The sequence below is a fragment of the Eucyclogobius newberryi genome, unplaced genomic scaffold, assembly GCF_026437365.1.
Source record: "Eucyclogobius newberryi isolate DKJ021-1_F unplaced genomic scaffold, fEucNew1.0.hap1 SCAF_4, whole genome shotgun sequence".
NCBI lineage: Eukaryota > Metazoa > Chordata > Actinopteri > Gobiiformes > Gobiidae > Eucyclogobius > Eucyclogobius newberryi.
The window spans coordinates 39,113,856-39,134,647 of record NW_027316056.1 but is presented as its reverse complement, the minus strand read 5'-3'; the positions used below and the strand labels follow the sequence as shown (position 1 = coordinate 39,134,647).

Genomic DNA, 20,792 nt, shown 5'->3' with positions numbered 1-20,792 from the left:
AAGACCAGACCACAGGTGAGTCTAAGACCAGACCACAGGTGAGTCTAAGACCAAACCACAGGTGAGTCTAAGACCAGACCACAGGTGAGTCTAAGACCAGACCACAGGTGGGTCTAAGACCAGACCACAGGTGAGTCTAAGACCAAACCACAGGTGAGTCTAAGACCAGACCACAGGTGAGCCTAAGACCAAACCACAGGTGAGTCTAAGACCAGACCACAGGTGAGTCTAAGTCCAGACCACAGGTGAGTCTAAGTCCAGACCACAGGTGAGTCTAAGTCCAGACCAAAGGTGAGTCTAAGACCAGACCACAGGTGAGTCTAAGACCAAACCACAGGTGAGTCTAAGACCAGACCACAGGTGAGTCTAAGACCAGACCACAGGTGAGTCTAAGACCAGACCACAGGTGAGCCTAAGACCAAACCACAGGTGAGTCTATGACCAGACCACAGGTGAGTCTAAGACCAAACCACAGGTGAGTCTAAGACCAGACCACAGGTGAGTCTAAGTCCAGACCACAGGTGAGTCTAAGTCCAGACCACAGGTGAGTCTAAGTCCAGACCACAGGTGAGTCTAAGTCCAGACCAAAGGTGAGTCTAAGTCCAGACCACAGGTGAGTCTAAGACCAGACCACAGGTGAGTCTAAAACCAGACCACAGGTGAGGCTAAGACCAGACCACAGATGTATACTATAAAAATAAAGTGTTCTGATTGGCCGATAGGGCCTAAGTCCCTTCAGTCATAAACACAGCTAAATGTGAACATGTCAGAGAAGAGGTCTCTGTGAATATGAAAGTGTTTCACCTGCAATCTATTATTTATTTCCACTTTGAACTGTATTATTGTCTCTCCTCAGTGGTTCCTGTGACCTGTGTCGTCATGGAGACCTGTGTCCTGCCCTGCAGCTTTACACCTGGTGATGACTTAATAATCCAGTGGCTCAAAACCAGAGAATTAGGGTTAGAAGAAGTAGATTATTTGGTTCATTGTTACCCACCTGGTTTAGTCCAGCAGGACGCAGCCTTTAGGGGGCGCACAGCTCTGTCTCCTGAGGAGATGTCCAGAGGAAATGCCTCTCTGAGTCTGACTGAGGTGAGAGTCCAGGACCAGGGGAAGTATCTGTGTCAAGCCATCACAACGGACCATAGGTCGAGGCAGTGGATTGAGCTGAGAGTGAAAGGTAAGAAAACGTCTGTGAACATAAATGTAGAGGTCACTGAGGTGCTCCTGTGTCTGCAGCTCCTGTGACGGCCCTGACCATGGAGCAGAGAGAAGGCCTTCTGGTCTGTCGCTCTGAGGACATCTACCCTCAGCCCAATGTGAGCTGGACTCCTGATGCCAGGCCCCAAACGCTGGTGCAGGAAACACAGAACCAGCTCTACTCCGTCAGCAGCTCGCTCACCTTTGACCCTCTGCAGCAGTACACCTGTAACATCAGCACACGCCACAGCTGGAAGAGCGCCACCTACAGTCTGCACTGTGAGGGTCCTGTTCTCTCTGCCATTTCTTTTTAGCCCAGTATCACAATAACAGTTTCCTCTGTATTTTTTTGACCAACTGTTTAACCAAACAAACCGATGAAAAACTATCCATGACAAAAGGTCAAGGTCAAGGTTAAGATACACTTTCTCAGCGCACATTGGACCATGAGGCAAGTCTTCGGACCTGCCTCTTGGTCCAGTGTGCAGCTCTTTATGCTTTAGCACAACTCTTGTGTGTTTGACCTTCAGATGACTCAAATGAGACACAGTGTGAGGAGAGGAAAGGCGTTGGTTTGAGCAGGTTATTTATTCGTGAGTTTGTGAGAAACAAGAGTTTCCCTAAAGAAGCAGAAGAGGAGACAGAACGTTCTCTTCCTCTGCGCTCGTTTTCTCCTCAAACTTTACAGCTTGTGTCTGTGAGTAAAGACACACTCTTACACTAAACCTGACGCGTTACGAGCGATTGTGATGACGTCACGTCTGGCTGCAACAGAAAACACAATGCAATGCACCAGTGGAGCTAATAAACAGTCAAATCTCCAGATCTGAGGTCACCATCTTCTGTTTTGTCAATTGTGGTTGTGGGCAAAGACATCGGGGGTAAAAGTTTTAACACTCAGATTCACTTCAGTGTCAGTGGAACAAGAGACACAGCCTCACATCAGCCTCTATCGGACTGGACAGTCAACAAGCCCCTAAAACTGAACTATTAAAGCTCACTAAGCACAAACATAACAGCGTTACACAGTGGAAATCACTCGTGATAAAAGTTTGAAACTCACTGAAGTCTAATGTCGGTGGCAGCAGTCTCTGCTCCACTTCACATTAAACTAACAGGTTATGTCAATATCAGCATCGCTCGTAAGACATATTATTTCTTCTGCTGACAATCCCTTTGCGTTACTGAACACAGTAACAGAATCATCAAAATATCAAATTAACAAGCAAAGTGAATGCAACTGAGCTTTATTTCTCTTTAAGTTGAGAGATTAGCACAATACAATGTCATACAATAAACACGTGAACAACATGAGCAGCGACGCACAACAACAAAAGCACTTGTTTTAGCACAAAATTGTGGTTATAACGAAGGAGAAGGAGTTAAAAAAACGTCCTTCTGAAAGTGTATTTCTCCTGAGGTCAAAACTCCCAGTCACTAGCTGCAGTTCACATGCTCAACACGAGCTCTGGGATTGTGCTGACGAGATGAGACGTGACCAAACCTAACGCTAAAGTCACTTGAGGAGTACTAGTACTAGTACGCTCCTTGTTACTCCTTTAACTCCTTGTTAAAAGTAATTTGAGTTCTCTAATGCGTTAGCCCCAACTCTGCCCTGAAGACAGCTTTTCTGCTGCGTGAAAAAATCCGTCCCATCTTTATAAAATATTATAAGCCAATAAATGCTATGATGTAATCTGAAACTATACAAAGAGAGCTTTACGCTCATGGACGTCAGGCTGATGTGTCCAGGACTGTCATGGTCGTCTGCACATGGTGATCGAGTAGATTCTATTTGACACATCATTGTGTGATGCACAAGACGGATCATTTGATCTGGAATCAAAGACAGAAATCTTTCCACTGACCCTCAAAACTCTGCTGACTGAGGCCATATCTTATTGTGATAAATCCTACAGCTGTATTTGTGTTTTCAGCTCCAATCGAGATGTCTAGACACGTCACAATCCCCTGCACGACCTCCGTGTCTCCAGTGAAGAGGCTGGTGTGGACATTCAACTACATTCAGCCCATTGTGACTCAGAGCGGTGCAGATGTGGTCTATGCTGCCCCCTGGAGGAAGTTTGTGAAAGGTGTCTCAGTGTGGGGTGGTCTGAGTCTGCAGGAGCTGGGCCCAGAGCAGGAGGGTGTGTATCTGTGTGAGCTGCACACTGACTCACACACACACTTCTCCAGGACAGAGCTCAGAGGTGAGTCCAGCACAACTGCAACTAATGATTCTTTTCGTGAGATCCAGGGCCGCACCAGTCCTCTGGGGTTTGTGAAGTCACATTAGAATGAACAAATATTAAAGGATTACACACACTCAAAACGAAAACTCAAACTGTTTTTTCTGAGTAGCCACCAGCAGAAACAGCTTGAACTTTATTTGTGAGGTAATCTGTCAATCCAAGACAATACAATGATCTACAGCGGGGGTGTCAACGTTTTACGTTTGAATCCGGACCACAAAACATTTCTAATTTATCGTTATTAATTTCTGATAGATATAGCTTTTTAATTGCTAGAACTATTGAGTCCCACAGTCCTTTGCGGCAGCAGCCCCTCCCCTGCACTACTGTGCTGCTGGAGCGTGTCCTCAGTGCTCCACACACTGATCTGTTGGATGCAGTGACAGAGTGAATCCACTGGTCCATATTCACCTGCCGACAGTGAAACATAGATCTGACTCGTCTGCATCATTGTGATAGGACACATTTTCACTGCGTATCAGCTGACCTAATGGCAGCATGTAGAGGTTGAACAGAAGGGGTCCCAGTACTGACCCTTGGACTGAAACAGCAGTCTCAGTGTGATGAGGTCTAAAACCTGACTGAAAAACATCAAATGAGTTGTTTATTAAGAGGAAATCCATGAGCTGTTGTAAACAACCTTTTCAAGGACTTTGCCCCAAAATGTCAGATTAGAGATGGGCCGGTCATGACTCAGTACTGCGGCATCAAGACTGCTCTTCTTTAGGAGAGACTTTATGACCGCAGTTTTCAAAGACATTGGGAATGTTCCAGATTGAAGCAACATGTTAACTATGTGAGTGAGTGGTGCTAACAAACTTTTCAGCACAGACTTTAGAAATCTGGTGGGTAACACATGGAGGCAGCATGTAGATGAACTCAGACTGTTGATGATCTCATGGATAGTTTTGTCAGTTACGGGTGCAAAGTGAGTTAGCTCTAAAGGGTCGTACAGACCGCGGCAGCCGAATTGCGCCCGACGCAGAAATTGGGCGCGTGTACATTTGAAAGACAAACGCCCCGGACGCGCATTCTCGACGCCCCGGACTCATGTCCGTAAAATACACTCAGCAGCAGACGTGCGTCCGAGTGACGCACATGCTCAGTGGAGGAGTTGTGCTGTGATGCTTTTCTCGTGGTGTAAATGGAGTTTAAAAAGGACCAGGGCTTTGGTTAATTAACTTTACAAAGTCCAAAAGCGGAGGCGATGGGCTCCGGGGCCCCTCTGGGACCCACATATACTGAGAGCTGAGCAGAGTTTAGTCAATATCATTATTTGCTCAAAGAGCTGCGTTTTAAGGATTTTCTTTTAGGCTGTGGCCGCAGAGCCGCGGCGCGGAACCCGAACCCTAAACCTGACCCGCGCCGCGGCTTTGTAGACACCTTTTTTTTTTATCTTGCGGGGTTTGTTTTGGGTCTTTTTCCGGGTCGTGCTTAGCACGTCATCTCTGATTGGTTGCTGCGACGCATTTGCTGCAGAAAGATAAACAAAGCAGAACATGTCGCGCCAGCCGCTTTGGACGCCTCGGGCGCCTCATACGCGCGCTCAAAGCACCGAGAGCGTACGAAAACGCACCAATCGCGCCGCAAAAACGAGAAAATCGGGCCTTGGAAAACGCAGGATGTGCTCGACGTGCGTTTACATAGACTTTGAATGTAAACTGGACGCTTCGGCCGCCACGGTCTTTACGGGCCTTCAGTGTCTACGTGGTTTTAGGTTTATTTTTTGCACTGTGGGATTTTTAGCATTTTTAATGCCCTGAACTTTGTCATTAAAGAATAATGCAAACTCATTACACTTGGATGTGGAAATGAGTTCTAACGGCAGCTGAGCTGGAGGGTTTGTTCATCTGTTACTGTGGCAACAGGACACGCCAGTTGTTACTGCAGCTTCCAATTATTTCAGAGAAATACCTTTTCCTAGTTCTACATAAACTGGCGCTATTCCCTCCATAAAAGAAGACGATGGAGAACCGAGAGCTGTAAGTACACTAAAGCTACATGTGCGACTCACGCAAATTTCCAGAACATGTATAATGATTTTATTTACATGACGAGTGACGTATCATGACCTAATGTGTTACACATCGAGTACACAATGTATACTTTATGTTATGTGCGTTATTTCTACACTGTGGAGAGGGGTCGTATAGTCAGGGGTGGGCGGGGGACACACGCTCTCGCTGAGACTACGTCACGGGTTGGGCGGGGGAGCCAGATCGTTCTTCGCAAGGGTGGGGGCGAATATCAAACCAAGCCGTCTGCATTTCCGGGTTGGTGAGGGGGTCCAAGGTATGGGTGATATTTCTTAACTATTATGTTAAGGGTGTTGCACAACCCTTATTATTATCAATTATACACTTAGGATAGACTACGAAACGTGAAAAAAAGCATGTTATGGCACCTTTAAGCCATTTCCGTTCGGCCCTGCGGCACTCCCTTTTCTGTGCCCTGACCCAATCATCATTTCTCCACGGTGCCTTCTGCTTATTTTTAACCATTTTAGCCTTCTTAGGGACAATGGTGTCCAGAACATTCAAAACACTAGATGTAACAGAGACAAATCATTTACATTAGAACAAGAGACATTTTCAAAGTTTATCATTTCCATAAGGGAGTGTCTACAGAGCCGCGGCGCACGGCCGAAACTGCCATGTTATTTTTGTGCCGGCTGCGCTATTTGACCGCGTTTTAGCGCCGTTTTAGACCGCGCCGGGTTAAGGTTAGGGTTAGCGTTAGGGTTAGGGTTAGCCATGAGGCTATAACGGGCTATAAGGGAAATGCAGCGGTCCCTGAAATTGCGCGGCCATTTGACCGCGCCGCGGCTCTCCAGCCACGGCCTTTCCATAAACAGTGCATCTCTGCCACTGAAGGTTTCAAGGACAGCATCAAGCTCTTTAGCGTTTCTGTCACAAATATTATCGACATGCACATTGAAATCACCTGTAATGACTAAACCATCAAAGTCTGTGCATACGACTGAAACATCTCAGTAAAATCATCAATAAAACTTTGGCAGTGCTGGAGAGGCTTGTATAAAACAATGAAGAGAATGGATGGAGACTGTTTTAGCTCCATTTTAAAGGATACATACTCAAATGATGAAAACACCCCAAAAGACAACCTGCGGGTAATAATTTCATCTCTAAAGATGGCACAGACTCCACCCCCTTTTTTGTTTTCACTTCTTTCAGATTCAAAACTTAAAATTGGGTGGAGCAGATTCTATTAGAACTACATTTCCTGTGTTTTTGTTGGCATTCTGCATGGTGTTTTGAGCTGTAACTCTGAAATCATTTTGCTGCATTAGCTCCGTGTGCTGTTCACTTTAGCCTCCGTGTTTTCGCCCCGTCATAGCTGACTTTCTGTTTCATACTATCGATCCTCTGTGCTCATTCACACAACAAACTCTGCTTCCCAGTCACACTCGCAAGTTTAAACTATGCCGCTCTCTCTGTTGTGCTTTGAACTAGCCAATACATCCATGGAAACAGCACGGAATGCTGTACGGAATGCTGCAAAATGACAAAATGCAGCGTTACCCCTCAAAACAGCAGGATCACTGGTCTCAACATAAAGTTTTACAAACAAGTTTCTTATTTTAAGTTATGTGGCATAAACACAAATTAATTCATTCTGACAAGTTAATTAGTCCTTTATATATATTCTTTATATACAAACAGAACAGTTTGGACTGAAGTGAAATGTTGCCATTTTGGGGACAAATTTACGTGAAATTAATAATAAAATGTGTAATTTGTTATTTGTTTATTACTATGAACTATAGCATGTATTTTTAAAAAATAATGCAAAAAATTAACTGATTACTTGTTTAATAGAAGAAAGAATCTATAGATTACTCAATTACTAAAATAATCGATAGCTGCAGCCCAACTTGATTAGTCTAAAGTGCCACTTTGACACTGATGATTTGATCTTCGATCAACTTTAATTTGTACTCCTTATTTATGCTCTTTCGCAGAGAGAATAAATATGCCCCAGTTTCACCTTTATCATTGTTTGTTAGTGTTCTGTTATGCTGCTACCACAGCATGGAAGACTTTTCAAACTGAACTGAAACTTTGAGCTGATTTCTTTGTGGGGATTTTTACTCTAATAAAAAAACAAGAAAAGATCCTGTAGTCCTACGATGCTTTAACTGTAGTCCTGCTTAAGTCCTACAGTGTATTTGACATGTAACGGCCGCTCACTGGCCTCTCCAAACAAGCTGTAAAACAGCTGCAGTGCACCCAGAACGGTGCTGCTAGGGTCCTGACTAGAACCAGGAAGTACCATCACATTAGTCCTGTTCTCAGGTCTCTGCACTGGCCCCTGTGGCTCAGAGAAGAGACTTTAAAGCAGCTCTGCTTGTGCACAAGTCTCTCCATGGCCAAGCACCAAAGTACATCTCGAACAGGTTAGTGCCGGTCAGGGACCGGCCTCCTGCTGGTGCCAGAGTCAGGACTAAACATGGACCGGCCTCCTGCTGGTGCCAGAGTCAGGACTAAACATGGACCGGCCTCCTGCTGGTGCCAGAGTCAGGACTAAACATGGACCAGCCTCCTGCTGGTGCCAGAGTTAGTACTAAACATGGACCAGCCTCCTGCTGGTGCCAGAGTTAGTACTAAACATGGACCAGCCTCCTGCTGGTGCCAGAGTTAGGACTAAACATGGACCAGCCTCCTGCTGGTGCCAGAGTTAGGACTAAACATGGACCGGCCTCCTGCTGGTGCCAGAGTCAGGACTAAACATGGACCGGCCTCCTGCTGGTGCCAGAGTCAGGACTAAACATGGACCGGCCTCCTGCTGGTGCCAGAGTCAGGACTAAACATGGACCGGCCTCCTGCTGGTGCCAGAGTCAGGACTAAACATGGACCTGCCTCCTGCTGGTGCCAGAGTTAGTACTAAACATGGACCAGCCTCCTGCTGGTGCCAGAGTCAGGACTAAACATGGACCGGCCTCCTGCTGGTGCCAGAGTTAGGACTAAACATGGACCGGCCTCCTGCTGGTGCCAGAGTCAGGACTAAACATGGACCGGCCTCCTGCTGGTGCCAGAGTCAGGACTAAACATGGACCGGCCTCCTGCTGGTGCCAGAGTCAGGACTAAACATGGACCGGCCTCCTGCTGGTGCCAGAGTCAGGACTAAACATGGACCGGCCTCCTGCTGGTGCCAGAGTCAGGACTAAACATGGACCGGTCTCCTGCTGGTGCCAGAGTCAGGACTAAACATGGACCGGCCTCCTGCTGGTGCCAGAGTCAGGACTAAACATGGACCGGTCTCCTGCTGGTGCCAGAGTCAGGACTAAACATGGACCGGCCTCCTGCTGGTGCCAGAGTCAGGACTAAACATGGACCGGCCTCCTGCTGGTGCCAGAGTCAGGACTAAACATGGACCGGCCTCCTGCTGGTGCCAGAGTCAGGACTAAACATGGACCGGCCTCCTGCTGGTGCCAGAGTCAGGACTAAACATGGACCGGCCTCCTGCTGGTGCCAGAGTCAGGACTAAACATGGACCGGCCTCCTGCTGGTGCCAGAGTCAGGACTAAACATGGACCGGCCTCCTGCTGGTGCCAGAGTCAGGACTAAACATGGACCGGCCTCCTGCTGATGCCAGAGTCAGGACTAAACATGGACCGTCCTCCTGCTGGTGCCAGAGTCAGGACTAAACATGGACCGACCTCCTGCTGGTGCCAGAGTCAAGACTAAACATGGACCGGCCTCCTGCTGGTGCCAGAGTCAGGACTAAACATGGACCGGCCTCCTGCTGGTGCCAGAGTCAGGACTAAACATGGACCGGCCTCCTGCTGGTGCCAGAGTCAGGACTAAACATGGACCGGCCTCCTGCTGGTGCCAGAGTCAGGACTAAACATGGACCGGCCTCCTGCTGGTGCCAGAGTCAGGACTAAACATGGACCGGCCTCCTGCTGGTGCCAGAGTCAGGACTAAACATGGACCGGCCTCCTGCTGGTGCCAGAGTCAGGACTAAACATGGACCGGCCTCCTGCTGGTGCCAGAGTCAGGACTAAACATGGACCGGCCTCCTGCTGATGCCAGAGTCAGGACTAAACATGGACCGGCCTCCTGCTGGTGCCAGAGTCAGGACTAAACATGGACCGACCTCCTGCTGGTGCCAGAGTCAAGACTAAACATGGACCGGCCTCCTGCTGGTGCCAGAGTCAGGACTAAACATGGACCGGCCTCCTGCTGGTGCCAGAGTCAGGACTAAACATGGACCGGCCTCCTGCTGATGCCAGAGTCAGGACTAAACATGGACCGGCCTCCTGCTGGTGCCCAGAGTCAGGACAAAACATGGACCGGCCTCCTGCTGGTGCCAGAGTCAGGACTAAACATGGACCGGCCTCCTGCTGGTGCCAGAGTCAGGACTAAACATGGACCGACCTCCTGCTGGTGCCAGAGTCAAGACTAAACATGGACCGGCCTCCTGCTGGTGCCAGAGTCAGGACTAAACATGGACCGGCCTCCTGCTGGTGCCAGAGTCAGGACTAAACATGGACCGACCTCCTGCTGGTGCCAGAGTCAAGACTAAACATGGACCGGCCTCCTGCTGGTGCCAGAGTCAGGACTAAACATGGACCGGCCTCCTGCTGGTGCCAGAGTCAGGACTAAACATGGACCGGCCTCCTGCTGATGCCAGAGTCAGGACTAAACATGGACCGGCCTCCTGCTGGTGCCCAGAGTCAGGACAAAACATGGACCGGCCTCCTGCTGGTGCCCAGAGTCAGGACAAAACACTGACCGGCCTCCTGCTGGTGCCAGAGTCAGGACTAAACATGGACCGGCCTCCTGCTGGTGCCAGAGTCAGGACTAAACATGGACCGGCCTCCTGCTGGTGCCAGAGTCAGGACTAAACATGGACCGGCCTCCTGCTGGTGCCAGAGTCAGGACTAAACATGGACCGGCCTCCTGCTGGTGCCAGAGTCAGGACTAAACATGGACCGGCCTCCTGCTGGTGCCAGAGTCAGGACTAAACATGGGGAATTTGCGTTTCAGTTTTATGCAGATCTTGCTTGACGAAGGCCCAGTTGCCGAAACGTTGCCTCTTTACTAATACATTTTCATTTGCAACTAAGACAGTGCGCGGGATTTTTTTCCCTATTACAGTTTTATGCAGCTAAAATCTTCCTGAAGATGTGAGACAGCTTTTACTCTGACAAAACCTACAACCTAAAGGTGTATTCACGCGTCAGGTCTGTGCAGCGTCTGCAGTGTGAAGAGAAAGCGTTGGATTGAAGTGAACGACACAGAATCAGCTTCACGTTTCCACATGTGAAGACTGTGACCAGTCGCTGTCGTCTGCCACGGAAACTAGAACAACCAGTCTGACTTATTTTCTCATTTGTCTTTTCAAATGCAGGTCCAAATATACCTGTGATTGTTGGCTCTGTGGTGGGGGTCGTCCTCCTCTGTCTCATCTCCATCACTATTTTTATGGTGTGGAAAAACATAAAGGGTAAAAAGGTAAAAAAAACTCTTCATGTCAATACAAGGAAAACGTCAATGATTATTTAAATTTGACTGAGTGACCTGGATGTTCTAGAGTCCATTAAAAACATTTACAGATGAAATCTTTGTTTTTCAGTCTGATTCACTTGAAGCTGAAGCTGAACCGTAAGTGACCAAAGTTTTACATCAAACTTCTTAGTCTAACTTCACTATGGAAAACTGAGGTGTCACAAAATGGCAGGCCAGAACCCAATAGCACGACACAGGAAACAGTTCAGGTGTAGAAATAGGCTTTAATTACCAGCAGAAGTCAAACAAAGTAGTAACTCGCGTAGCAAACAAAGCCAGTAGGAACAGGCAAAAGAGAAGGTTCAGAAGGGCAGAAGGGCAGAAGGGCACACAAACAGGCGGCCGAAGCATCCAGTTTACATTCAAAGTCTACATAAACGCACATCGAGCACGTCGTGCGTTTCCCGCGGCGCAATTTCTTCATTTTTGTGGCGCGTTTTCATACGCTCGACGTTTTGGGCGCACGTTAGAGGCGCCCGAGGCGTCCAAAGCAGCCGGCGCGATATGTTCAGCTTTCTGCAGCAGATGTGCCACAGCAGACAATCAGAGATGACGTGCTGCACGACCCGGAAAAAGACCCAACTCTGCTCAGCTCTGAAGTACATGCGGGTCCCAGAGGGGCCCCGGGGCCCATCGCCTCCGTTTGGACTTTGTAAAGTTAATAAACCAAAGCCATGGTCCAACATTAAACTCCATTTACACCACGAGAAAAGCCACACAGCACAACTCCTCCACTGAGCATGTGCAGGACGACTCGGACGCACGTCTGCTGCTGAGTGTATTCTACGGACATGAGTCCAGGGCGTCGAGAATGCGCGTCCGTGGCGTTTGTCTTTCAAATGTAAACACGCTCAAATTCTGCGTCGGGCGCGATTCGGCCGCCGCGGTCTGTACGAGGCTTTACAGGTGCTGGAAGTTAGAAAAACACACTAGACAGTCGGGCAAAGAACTGAGGGAAATGGACCGGTACATATACTGAGATGGGGCAGGCCGGGTGAATGAAATCAGCAATTAGTGCAGAGCAGGAGAGAGTGGCAGAGTCTGCCCTCTGATTGGCTGGCTGATGCTGAACACTCCAAGCTTTCTGATTGGTTGTAGTGGCACTGAAGGGGATTGACCAATGAAAAAATAACAAAAGCCTGGCTGAAGTTGTGACAGAAAACTCATATATGTTTGCATTTGTTTTACGTCTTGTGTGTTTCAGGCTGGTTCCTTTTCATCCCAGAATGTGTGAGTTTTACTTGATAGATTCACATTGTAGATTAATGTACTTCTCACATCAAGATGTTTTGTCTGTGTTTCAGATTCTCGTGAGTTTTCTCTAGATCCAAACACGACTCACAGAAAACTCAAACTGTCTGAGGACAATCGGACAGTGACCCACGTGAAGGAGAAGCAGGAGTATGAAGATCATGAGGACAGATTCACAGACTGGACTCAGGTCCTGAGCTCCACTGGCCTGAGGGGGCGCTGTTACTGGGAGGTGCAGTGGAAAGGGAAGTGGGTTTGTATAACAGTGAGTTACAAAGGAATCAGACGAAAAGGAGAAGGAGAGGAGAGTGTGTTTGGACAGAACGATCAGTCCTGGAGTCTGTGGACCGATGGAGAACTGTACTTTGCTCTTCACAACAACTTTAAAAAAAAAGTGGATGAGGTCCCTGGGGATGTGGGCGTGTCCTCCGGCAGAGTGGGCGTGTACCTGGACACAGTAGCCAGGACTTTGACCTTCTATAAGATCGGCTCTAAAGGAAAACCATTACGCCTCTACACCTTCGACTCCTCCGTCTTCACTGAGCCTCTGTTTCCAGGGTTTAGACTTCCACCTGGTTCTTCTGTGACTGTGGTGGACAGTCAAACTGAGGTAAAGCCCCCGATAATCCAAGACATAAAGAAATGTGAGTATTCAAAAATCATGTCATTATTAAGATTCAGGAAGTGATGTCATCTGTCTGTGTTTCAGATTCTCGTGAGTTTTCTCTAGATCCAAACACGGCTCACAGAAAACTCAGACTGTCTGAGGACAATCGGACAGTGACCCACGTGAAGGAGGAGCAGGAGTATGAAGATCATGAGGACAGGTTCACAGACTGGACTCAGGTCCTGAGCTCCACTGGCCTGAGGGGGCGCTGTTACTGGGAGGTGGACTGGAAAGGGAAGTGGGTTTGTATAACAGTGAGTTACAAAGGAATCAGACGGAGAGGAGAAGAAAAGAAGAGTAAGTTTGGACACAACGATCAGTCCTGGAGTCTGAATATCAATAATAGGAAGATCTACGCCAAACACAATGACAATAAAACCGTAATCTATAATTTGTCCATGGCTTCAGATCTTTACCTCCAAACTACTGTACCCTCTGACGGAGAAAGAGACTTGTCCTTGGGCAGAGTGTCCTCCGGCAGAGTGGGCGTGTTCCTGGACTCTGAGGCTTTGACCTTCTATAAGATCCGCTCTAATGGAGAGCTCTTAACGCTCCACACCTTCTACTCTTCCTTCACTGAGCCTCTGTTCCTTGGGTTTGGACTGAGGTTTGGTTCTTCTGTGACTGTGGTGGACATTAAACCTGAGCCAAGCCCTGTTGTGATGGACGACATAGAGGAGGAGGAGGAGGAGATGATGATGTAATAACAAGTTTCTATCTAGTAATCCTGCTTAAACTTGCCCGTTTGTTCTGGTGCTGTTAAACTTCCCTGAATCAAACTGCTCTTTTAGAGGTTGGTCTGAAACAAGAAGAAAACGTGTCTTTTGTAACAAAGCAGTTAACTGAATGCTGCGTTCTGATTGGCTCAGGCAGAATAACACCAAGACAATCTTTGAAACCGAAAATGTTTTTGCTCATGAAATCTCATATGAAGCTGGATATAGTGTGACCAGGAAAAACAAGATATGAATAACTCACTTCTTACCAAAACAGTAAAGTACTGTACTGTATATAATGTTTGTACTGTGTATAATGTTTGTACTGTGTATAATGTTTGTACTGTATGTAATGTTTGTACTGTGTATAATGTTTGTACTGTGTATAATCTTTGTACTGTATATAATGTAAATGTAAGTTTTGTTTATTACTGGCATTTTACACTTTTCTTGCGACGACAGTTGGAAACGAGCTAAACTACAGCTAATACTAATACGTTTACAGAAATGTTGATTAATGTGCACTGCCCCTGTTCACATAAAGTCATAATGATAATAATAGTAATTAATAATAATAATAATAAAATGCAGAAGACTTTATGGTTTGCATAAGGCCATAAGTATTTTTCACATAATGTATTGTAAAGCTGCGTTGATGAGAAGTGATTTTATGAATGATTTACACTGTAGCATCTATCTTATCCTTCTATATGTTTATTACTATCTTTTTGTGTGAAGTGAAGGATCTTATTGTCAAAAGTACATTCAGCAAACAGAAGTGATCAGCCAAGAAAGTAATACATGTCATTCTGATTCTTCCCACATTTATCCATCCATTTTCAGGTTTCATTCACATATTTACAGTGGTGTAAGAAGTACTCAACTGTGTTACTGAAGTAAAAGTACAAGTACAGCAGCAAAACATGCTTAAAGGGCCGATGACAGGTTCACGTGTTTCTAACTAGGACTTAGTTTGGTGAAATTGAACCTTTTTGAAATGACAGGAAGTGGAGCTGAGAATCCGTTTGTGATGTCATCAATAAGCGACCTTCCAATCAAAATGCAGACGATTCACAAGCATTTGACACAATCTTCTGACCGTTTAAACAATCATTTATCAGGCGTTATCATTGGTGAAGTCATAACTGTTGTGTAGTTTATATGGATTTTGGCTCTTGTTTACACTTTGGTTGCTAGGTAACAGTTGTGTCACATCTTGTGCTCGTGTCCAACCAGGAAGTGACATTATAAACACCACAATTTTCAAACTGGAGGGAAATAGGCAACATTTTGAGTAAAATCTTAAATATAATCATGTTTACTACGCTTTAGTGAAATGTGTGGTTTAACCTGTCGTATCAACTTTAAGTATAAGTAAAGTAAAAGTAGTGGGTTTTAACTGAAAATATTTATATTTTCACCATTTTGGAGGTTTAGTGCTGCCAGACGTGCAGCACTAAACCTCCGCATTGCACAAATGAAGTTCAATAATACAAAAAAAAATCCCTTGACAGCATTGTGACTTGTGCAGTGACTATAGTGTGACAAGATCCACTTACAATTCAAGGAAAAACATAAACTCATAAAGATAAGGATGAGTTGTATTTGTTGTAACGTCTACTTTAAAAATATTGTAGATTGCAGTGGGATTTGAACCCAAGCCGGCCAAAGGAGATTCCAGTGTTCTACCAAAGGTTTAAGCACACAAGGGTTTTTGCTGCATAAAACCCAAATGAACTTTGATGGCATTTTTTTAAATAAGGCTTTGTTTTTGTTGTTTTTCTTTTTCTTCCCTGATTTTTTTTTACCTATGAATTCTAAAATAATTTAGACAACGAAGTTTTTTTCGCTTGCCTCTCAGGGCTTCTGTACTTGTGTCTGTAGGGGGCAGTGTAGGACTTTGCTGCTGTCACTTCCTCTAAACCCAAATAAATGCAGCTCAAATAAATGTTCCTGTTTTGGCCCTTTTGGTTCCCACTGAATTTGTGACTGGTTTTAGTTCAGTTTGAATCTCATATATTACAGTTTGATGTGAATGTGTTTTCTTGAGGCTCCATGAGATGAAACACTTGACTAAAGTGCAGACTGTACAGAACAGGCTGATGGCTCATGTAGTCTGTGTTTATTTCAATATGAGGACAAGTAAACAACCTGTTCATTTGTTTGTCCTTTAGTTTGATGTGACAGATCAGCACACATGTACAACCAGAACAAAACAAATGTACACACTTATTTTAGACTTTGATGTGTTTGTTATTTGTATATGTAATGTGCTATTTCAGATAGAATATTATGGAGCAATAACTAAACCATGTGATGAGTGGGCGGGGTTGAACAGTGTGATGTCATTCTGTAGGACTCTGGACTGAGCAAGTTTCAGAGAGCACGGAGAGGACGCAGTACCTCCCACCACCAGCAGGGGACAAGTGACAAGTGAACGCTCTTTTGGACGAGACAGTGACTTTAAAAAGAAACATGATCCACAGTAAGTAAGACACAACAATCTGATCTGATTGGTCCTTGTTTACATGCACAAAATACATCTGAAAACTAAAAAACATTACATGTACGTGTCATGTTCGTTGCATTGATTGTTTTAATGTTATAGACACACTGAACACCTGAGTGGATGCGTGTTGACCAAAGCAGCACGAGTGAGGCGTAAGAGTTAGAGTTATCAGTTTGTCTTCGTGCCATATTTGCCTCCTTAAGTCATGCGCAGGTGCAAAAATCAGAAAGAAATCAAATTAGTCACTTCACATTTCAGTAATAGAAGTAACGGAAACTGAAGGATTTTGAAAGTTATTGATTTAACAAACATTCCTTCACATTGTCACTGTCAGGCCTATATCTGGGACAAAGTCTGGACATGTTCAAGAAAAAAAAAATATTTTAATGATCAAAAAGGTGATAACAATATAATACATTTAGACTCAAACTTAAAACATGAAATAAAGTTGTGTTTCATGGCTCAAGTCGTCCTGTGGGGAAAAAAGACCTTTGTCATAATGACCCATGTGTTTTGCTGAAGTGTGTTTTCTTCTGTGTCTCAGGATCAAGCATCATTGGTCTGAGCCTGGTCCCAGCTGTGAGTCCCTCAGGAGTGACTGGTCTATGGGAAAACCAATAAAGTTCAGGAGAAAGCTGTGAGAGATCTGTATATAATGGGATAGTGTCATTACATTGTAGAAGTTGAACCACTGCATGATCTTACAAGGATCTGAAAGTGAGCAGAACTTACCACATATTGACCTCCAAGCAACAAAACCATCTTTAGTAAATGTGAGGTAAATACAATTCTTTAGAACATGAGGAGAATTTCACTTGGTCTCTAGAGTAAATCATCTTTAACAATTTGCAAATTGTCAAGTTTAGAGAGAGAGATTTTTGAAAGTGTCCTTCAGGACCTGTCAATGGGAGATACACTTTATTTTGAAACAGAGCTGTGAGTTTCCATAAGTGTTGAATACAAGTTTAAGTGGAGTGAGTGGAGCAGAGGTCCAGAGGTCTCCAGTGGTCAGCACCATCAGACACAGCTGGACTCCAGAATTAAGGCCTGTCATTCAATAAAGTTTGGAAATGTTCAGATGAATAAGAACTTGTTTCACTCATATCTGACTCTGACTAGATTTGTGTTGTTTATAATGTGTATAATGTACAGAATGCATAGAGCCTCTGAAGGATGAGGATGAAGAGCAGAGGAGCAGCAGTGAGGCTGTTCTGAAGGTCACACTGAACTTGAACTTGAACTGAAGCTGGCTGAGCGTCTGTGGAGCAGCAGGACCATTTTACACATTTAACACGGTGCTCACAGTCATTTTGTATTCTCTGAGACTCAGGGCTGTGTCTGTTGTCCTCATTCAGGGACTTATTTTGGAGTTTATGGGCGTAAACTGAAGTGTAACCTGCAGCAGAAGTGTGAGTGTGTGTTTGAGGGCATCGCTAAAGCAGGAAACCCCACCCTTCTGAAGCAGATCTACACAGAGCTCTACATCACAGAGGGAGGGTCTTCAGAGGTCAACCAGGATCAAGAGGTCAGACACATGGAAACAGCCTCCAGGAAACCAGGCCCAGCAGAAACAGTCATCACATGTGAAGACATCTTTAAAGGCCCAGCTGACACATATAGACCAATCAGAACAGTGCTGACAAAGGGCGTGGCTGGCATCGGGAAAACAGTGCTCAGTCAGAAATTTAGTCTTGACTAGTGTAGGAGACAGTTTATGGGCACTGTGTGAATGTGTGTGTGTGTAGCTGCTCCTCCGGGGAGGGGCGGGGTGTCACGTGGTCATGGGTGTGTGTGAGTGGAAATGTTTAATTGAATTCTCCAGCGGCGCAGGGCAGGGAGAGTTTGGTTCTGGGTAGCCGTAAATTTTGTTGACCGCTTCCGCTTCGCCTTTTGATTTTGGTTTCCTTTTTCATCATCTCACTTCATCAATGCAATATTCATGCCTCTGTATTCACACCCGCTTATGTTCTGCTGTTTCCTTTGCACCATTAAATCACCTCAAACATAATACGGATCCAGCATTTATTCATTACTCTTAAGAGCATCACGCAACATTACAGGACCCGACCAGCTTCGCCCCTCAGCGGCTTTACAGGACCAGGTAGCAGCTACAGCTAGGCTGAAGGCAAAGCCTATCAGGACATAAAGCTGCTGTTCCCATTCACTTTCAGAGCACTCAATGTGCTGAAGGAGAGAAGCTTCAGCTTGGTGACACTTGTTCATCACTTCTTTAGTCAAACACAAGCAGAACACTCCAGCATTGAAGACCTCCAGGTGCTCTTCATCTTTGATTGTATGGATGAGTGCAGTCTTCCTCTGGACTTCACCAAAACCAAGGCCATGACTGACCCCACAGAGTCCATCTCAGTGGACGTGCTGCTGGCAAATCTCCTCAGGGGGAGCCTGCTTCCCTCCGCTCACCTCTGGATAACCACACGACCCGCGTCTGCCAATCAGATCCCTGCTGAGTGCGTTTCCACCAACCCACAAAAGGAGCTGTACTTCAAGAAGAGGTTCAGAGTCCAGAACGACACAATCATCTCCGACATCAAGACGTCCGGAAGTCTCCACATCATGTGCCACATGCCAGTCTTCTGCTGGATCGAGAGACTTGTGCACAACCAGAGCTGCTTTAAAGTATATTCTCTGAGCCTGAAGCCAGTGCAGAGACCTGATAACAGGACTAATGTGATGGTACATTCTGGTTCTAGTCAGGACCCGAGCAGCAGCGTTCTGGATGTACTGCAGCTGTTTTACAGCTCGTTTGGAGAGACCAGTGAACAGGCCGTTACAGTCTAATCTACTGGAGACAAATACATGTCCTTCAAATGAAGGAGGAGGATGTGTTGAAGTTCCTGGCTGCAGGGACCCATTTGGGAGGAACAAACCTTGACATCCAAATGGACCAATACGTCTACAAAAGAAAAAGTGACGGTGTATACATCATTAACCTGGAGAAAACCTGGGAGAAGCTTCTGCTTGCCGCCAGAGCCATTGTTGTCTCTGAAGTCTCTGAAGTCTGATTAATACACTATACTTTGTATGTATATTTGTAGCTTTAAGAGCGAGAGACTGGTAGTGACTGCAAACACTTTCTCTTATTTTCTGTTGGAATATCATTTTAACACTGAAGACTGTATTTGTGATCTTGTGAAACTCTTTAGACACAACAAATCACGATTATAAGTTTATTGCTCATAATGCTGCTGGATTTGATAACTACTTACTGTCGGAATATCTCGCCACACAGACTTTAATCCCCTGCTTACAGTTAAAGGTAGTCGGGTTGTACAAACAAAAAAATTCAAACAAAGTTGGTCAGATTCCTTCAGCTTTCTTCCCATGTATCAGTCAAAGACACCTTGTGCCCTTAGCTAGGACTTTTCCCACAATTATACTTTAGCACTGACTTACGACAGGTGTTATATTAGACACAATAAATGTTTCTTGGATGAGTCAATGAAGTGATTGAGGCAAATATGTAGCATATTCTGAAAACCGTGTCATCCAACATGCACTCTGGGGCAGCAAGCATCAACTTGGAAAATAGCTTTGATTCATCATAAAACACTTGTTATGATTTTATTACGCTCCGTAATGATCCACAAAAAACAATATCCAAGTGTATTTTTCATGAAGTAATCCCATTTGAAGAAATAGTCCAGTAAACAGTGTTTTCTTCTGTGAAAAAAAAAATCACAAATAAAGCTTGTCTGGCGCATTATTCTGTCCATAACCAAACACCTGCTCTGGACGCAAAATGGTGCTGGGTATTTTTTATTTTCCTCACACTTTCAGCTCCAGAATTAGACCATCCACAAGTTTTTTTCCGTTCGTCGGGTTTGTCTGGCACAGCCCTTTGAATATAACTTGCACCTCCATTTCGTCCTTTTCCCTTCTCTTTTTTGTAATTATCATAGAGGAGCTAAAATTGTAATAAAACAATTTGGCACAGTTGCCACTTATTTGGATAACTTGTTCCGAATATACTTTTTGATACTGTTAGGTTCTAATATGCTGAGAATAACAAGACAAGATTTGGTCTTTGAAATCAAATAATTTATTCCCTACGATTACAAAACTAACAGATTAAAAATGCATGTCCTGTCCCTCACAAGTTCCCATCAGACGTCTGCTCCTCATCTGGAGGCTTCTCACACACAGGACAAAGAATACGAATAGTCATAAGAAGGTGGATCTTCTCTGGCACCAGGCGTACCAGGCTGTAGCTTCCAGGACATCCTAATATGGTCGTGAGATGCGACCCTTGACCCAGACAGAGAAGTTGGTAGGAGGAGCAGAGACAGACACAAGCAGGTAGAGCAAGAATGTGCAGTATGCGCGTGTGTCCAGTATGCAATAACAATGAAAGGTATATTAATGCATTAAAATATTAAATGCTTATTAATTACTACAATACAAAAGGTCAACAGCACCAAAAGGCCTATGTCTAGAAATCTGAAACTTTACACAGTTGTTTTCAACAAGATAAACAGCATGTTCAGTATTGCCACCTTAGGGGTTATTTCACCCTGTCCTACCTACAGGTTTATGGTCTCAGAGACAGAGTAACAGACCAAATTAACTCTACGCGGTGGAGGCACGAGGTGTTTCACCATCACCATAACGAGTCATCTGTTTTTCAAATGTTGACCTGTGGTC

The 20,792-nt window shown here is 45.3% G+C and overlaps 2 protein-coding genes across 2 annotated transcripts; both read left to right on the top strand.

Annotated features, from left to right (window-relative positions):
* LOC140377808 (tapasin-related protein-like) lies at positions 1-4,518 on the top strand. Its single transcript, XM_072463380.1, has 4 exons — positions 1-15; positions 857-1,180; positions 1,240-1,479; positions 3,138-4,518. The coding sequence occupies exons 2-4, from the start codon at positions 880-882 to the stop codon at positions 3,494-3,496; spliced, it is 900 nt and encodes a 299-aa protein (XP_072319481.1). The 5' UTR covers positions 1-15; positions 857-879; the 3' UTR covers positions 3,497-4,518.
* Positions 4,519-10,393: 5,875 nt separating this feature from the next.
* LOC140377743 (uncharacterized) lies at positions 10,394-13,897 on the top strand. Its single transcript, XM_072463289.1, has 5 exons — positions 10,394-10,933; positions 11,055-11,083; positions 12,192-12,217; positions 12,292-12,882; positions 12,948-13,897. The coding sequence occupies exons 1-5, from the start codon at positions 10,904-10,906 to the stop codon at positions 13,607-13,609; spliced, it is 1,338 nt and encodes a 445-aa protein (XP_072319390.1). The 5' UTR covers positions 10,394-10,903; the 3' UTR covers positions 13,610-13,897.
* The last annotated feature ends 6,895 nt before the right edge of the window (positions 13,898-20,792 follow it).